Source organism: Gastrolobium bilobum, unplaced genomic scaffold (assembly GCF_033153095.1).
Source record: "Gastrolobium bilobum isolate Gb01-03AN ecotype WA unplaced genomic scaffold, APGP_CSIRO_Gbil_v1 utg141655, whole genome shotgun sequence".
NCBI classification, from domain to species: domain Eukaryota; kingdom Viridiplantae; phylum Streptophyta; class Magnoliopsida; order Fabales; family Fabaceae; genus Gastrolobium; species Gastrolobium bilobum.
The window spans coordinates 2,343-7,041 of record NW_026899311.1 but is presented as its reverse complement, the minus strand read 5'-3'; the positions used below and the strand labels follow the sequence as shown (position 1 = coordinate 7,041).

General features: G+C 42.1%; 1 protein-coding gene across 1 annotated transcript; it reads right to left on the bottom strand.

Annotated features, from left to right (window-relative positions):
• Nucleotides 1-3,883: 3,883 nt before the first annotated feature.
• LOC133289379 (uncharacterized) lies at nt 3,884-4,450 on the bottom strand. Its single transcript, XM_061487297.1, has one exon. It carries the CDS (start codon nt 4,448-4,450, stop codon nt 3,884-3,886), a length of 567 nt encoding a protein of 188 aa, XP_061343281.1.
• Nucleotides 4,451-4,699: the final 249 nt, after the last annotated feature.

The following is a 4,699-nucleotide window of genomic DNA, read 5'->3' as shown; positions in this document are numbered from 1 at the left end:
CTCCTTTAAGTTGTGTGCGTCGGCTGAACCAGAGAGGAACATGGAGAATGGCTCAAGTTGTAATCTCTTGACTCTTTGATACACAGCCGAACGAGTAGAAGGGAAAAAGGGGAGTATAATTAAGTGTTTAGTTTTTCATCCTAGAGGTCACGATTTGTGTGATACATGAGTGGTTGCTTTCAGTTCTGGAAGGAAGATGATAGATTGGTTTTGTTATTCTCCAAAACGCATAGGAAGGAAACGGAGGAGATATCAGTTTTCTTTGTCTTTCCTATGCAAGGATAAACGAATTCTTGGTCAGCAAGGGAAGGGCCGAATAAGGAGAGGGAATCAAAGGGTGTAGGTGGCGAGCATGCAATGGAAGAGAGGGGGGGTTTAGTTAGACACTTAATCAACATGCATTGGCTACTGATTTCAATTATGGCCCTTGGGCCGACTCCCTTAGGCTCATTGGTCCTACAACTTAATCTCCCAAGAGCTCATTTATCCCTTGCCATATGATAGTAGCTATTATACAATTAATACCCCCTACGTGACAACTAGGATCTTTACACATATTGTACTTAAATTTAATCATATTCTCCACTTACATCTAATTCGAACTCATGACAAACCTTGATTCTAATAATTGTATTTCAAATTAATCCCATCACTGCATTTAAAATAATTCCCTAATTTATGTGGGATGTTACACTTGCTTTATTGAATTCAAAAGTTAAACTACCCAATATTCATCATCTACTGAACATAATAAATATAAACTCCTATACGAAACGTAATTCTGAATTTTCTTAACTTAAACAAAGCTTTAATAATTAACCTAACATATTACCTACTCTACCAACGACTATACATGCTCGTTGGTTTCCTTCTTCTGATCATTGGTCTGAATTCTTCAACTGAAATACCTTTTGAGCTTGCCCGCATTCCAATATCGTGGGATAGCTTTCCCATCCAAATGCTCTATTTGATAAGCTCTTGTATGTGTGGCTTTTGTTACTCGGTATGGACCTTCCCAATTGGCTGCTAACTTCCCATCTCTTGCATTCTTATTTCCCACATCTGCCCGCCTGAGCACCAAATCTCCTCTGCCTCTATCCACTTGGTGAAGTAATCTGCTGCCACTATCAGGTATTTCACTCCTCCGGCTGCTCTAGGAAACGGACCTAGCAGGTCCCTTCCCCATTTAAAAAATTGCCATGGAGATGAAATTGTGAACAACTCTTCGGGAGGAGCTTGATATACATTAGAAAACTTCTGACACTGTTCACATTATGCATTTCAACAAAGGAGAATTTATCCCTCTTCTATACAACTGTCCTTCTATCCTGACAAACCAAGCCGTTCTTCTCCTAAGCCGACTTGCTTCCATTTTTTCTCTGGGCTCCTTTCCTTTTTCCAAATACTCTATAATTGGGCTTCTCCAATCCACCTCTTCGACCATCCACACCACACTCGGAGCTCGAATATTTGCTGTATAATGGTCTTCAAATTTCCTGAGGCTTTAGTGCTCGCCAGCTTTGACAACACATCTGCTCTAACATTACCGTTTCTACGAATGTGCTCTACTCGGATCTCCCTAAATTCTTTCATCAACTCCTGTACCCTTGCCAAATATTTAATCATAATCTCCCCTCGAGCTTGGTATACTCCGCTAATTTGCGAAGTTGCTAATTGGGAATCGCTATACACCTCTAGGAGCTCGGCTCCGAGCTCCTTTGCCAAAACCAAACCGGTAATCATTGCTTCATACTCTGCTTGATTATTACTCGTGGGAAACTCCAATGCCAGCGAATGTTCTACGGCCACTCCATCCGGGTTCTCTATTATAACCCCTACCCCACTGCCTCTTTTGTTGGACGACCCGTCCACAAACAACTTCCACCAAACATTTTCTTGCTTCCCTCTGGGTTGTGTCATCTCTACCACGAAATCGGCTAAAGCTTTTGCTTTGATCGCGTTGCGCGCTTCAAAATGAATGCCAAATTCAGATAACTCCACTGCCCACGCTACCATCCAACCTGCGAGGTCTGGCTTATGCAACATTTGCCTTATTGGCTGATTAGTCCGAACAACCACTTGATGACATTGGAAATACTGACGAAGCCTCCTTGCTGTAATCAACAGTGTAAATGCAATTTTCTCTACATGCTGATATCTTGTTTCTGCTCCTTGTAACACCTTGCTTATAAAGTATACCGGTTGTTGTTTCCCATCTTTCCCTTCTCGGACGAGAACTGAACTAACAGCCTCCTGTGACACAGATAAATATAAGTATAACACTTCACCTGGTTCCGTGTTTCCTAAGATTGGCGGCGAAGCCAACATCTCTTTGAAGCGCTGAAATGCTATCTCACATTCCTCCGTCCATGCAAAATTACTTCTCTTCTTTAGAAGTTGAAATAGTGGCAAAGACACCTGTGCAGACTTGGCCAAAAATCTGGACAAAGCTGTTATTCGCCCGTTCAACTTTTGGACTTCTTTAATATTCTCTGGGCTTTTCATTTCCATCACTGCTCTACACTTGTCTGGGTTAGCTTCAATTCTCCTTTCTGTTAACAGGAAATCCAAAAACTTTCCGGCTGGAACCCCGAAAGCGCACTTACTTGGGTTTAAGCGCATATTATGCTTCCTAACCTGCTCGAACACCGCCTGCAAGTCTTGTAAATGTGTCTTACCGTCCCCCGACTTCACAATCATATCATCCATGTATACTTCCAACATTCTACCCATTTGTGCCTTAAACACTTTGTTCATCATTCTCATGTACGTCGCTCCTGCATTCTTTAATCCAAATGGCATGACATTATAACAATACACTGCATTATCAGTTATGAACGCTGTTTTTTCTTGATCTTCCTTCCATAACCGTATCTGATTATACCCGGAATATGCATCCATAAATGACAACACTTTGTACCCAGAGGCTCTGTCTACTAAATGATCAATACTTGGTAAAGGAAATGGGTCTTTAGGACACTTTATTCAAGTCTGTATAATCTGTACATATTCTCCACTTCCCATCTGGCTTCCTTATCAGCACCGGGTTGGCTAGCCACGTAGCATATTCTATTTCTCTAATAAACCCTGCTTCCAAAAGCTCTTGTGTCTTTTCTTCAATGGCCCTCCTCCTTTCTAAACAAAATCTCTGTTTCTTCTGCACTACCGGCTTTGCTCCTGGGGTCATTGCCAAGCGACGACAAGACAATGCCGGATCCATACCGGGCATATCTGAAGGTTTCCATGCAAACAAATCAGCATTCTTTTTCAACAAATACTTCAAACTCTCTGCCACCTCGGGCTCCAACTCGGACCCTATCTTAGTACACTGCTGTGGAGATATCCCTAATTGAACTTCTTCCATTGCACCGGCGGGTTCCGGCCTGTCCGCCTTGTCCTCCTCCCGAGGGTCCATCTCCACCACCATTACTTGTTCTTCTTTCTTTCCTTCTTCTCTTTGTACATTTTCTTCTTTGGCTTGTTGTGGTGGTTCCACAATATTTTTCTCCTTACCTGCTTGTGGAACTCGTAGACTCATATTATAACAACTCCGAGCAACCACTTGGTCCGCCTTTGTCGTAGCTACTGACTCATCTTTGGCCACAAATTTCATAGCCAACTGATCAATCGACAAGAAGATTTTAAACTTCTTCATAAATGGCCGCCCCAAGATAACATTGTACGCTGAGCTCAATTCTACTACTGCAAACATCAAAGTGACCGTTTTGTGCGCGGGCGCCTTGCCTAACGTCATCCTTAATGGGATATATCCCAATGGCTTAATTTTATATCTTGTGAAAGCTAATAACTCGGCTCCACATAACTCCAACTGGTCATAATCCAAATCCATTCTTCTAAACGCATCCAAAAATATAATGTCCACCTAGCTCCCCGGGTCTACCAACATTCTATCAACGCGATAATTTGCTAGCAGCCCAGAAATGACTAAAGGATCGTCGTGCTCTGGATCAATTATCTCATCATCCAGGTCATCAAAAACTACTTGTTTGCCTGTCTTCCTTCTTTCTTCCTTAAAACGCGGCTTATATGAAATGGCCATGCACATCTTTAAATGCTTTTTTCGAGCATTACTCGACTCTCCTCCTCCTGCTCGCCCCCCGGCTATAGTACACACGTGACCCAACTGGACTTGATTGGGAGATGTTTGCTTTTGTTGTGGAATCTTGCCTGCCTCTTGTCCTCTTCCTCCTGGTGGGCTCCGACTACGGTATGGTCGTCGAGATTTGTCCTCATTGCTACCATCTACATCTCTTCTCACGTACTTCTGTAACTTTCCTTCTTTGATCAATCGTTCAATGACGTTCTGTAAATTAAAACAGTCGTTTGTATAATGCCCGTACCCACGATGAAATTCACACCATCTGGTTTTGTCTGGAAACTTTGACTGAATGGGTGGCGACCTTGGGACATTTCTCATTTCTGCCAACATTACTTCTTTAAATATCTGGGCTCTTGATGTGTTCATTTTGAGAAGATTTAAAATCTTCCAAATCAATATGATTTATGATTCTTTCTAGCAAATCTTCCTTTGTAATACCCACAAATAGTGCAAAACGCTACTTGCATCTATCCCGGATCACCGTCTTGTATGACGCTACATACTCAGGTTTACCGTCAAGATGGAACAACACATGCATATTAAAAGCCATTACACATAAAACTCAACAGCATTTCAAAT

Coding starts and splice junctions, on each gene's coding strand:
- LOC133289379 (XM_061487297.1), bottom strand. CDS start 4,450: ATGTTGGCAGAAATGAGAAATGTCCCAAGGTCGCCACCCATTCAGTCA.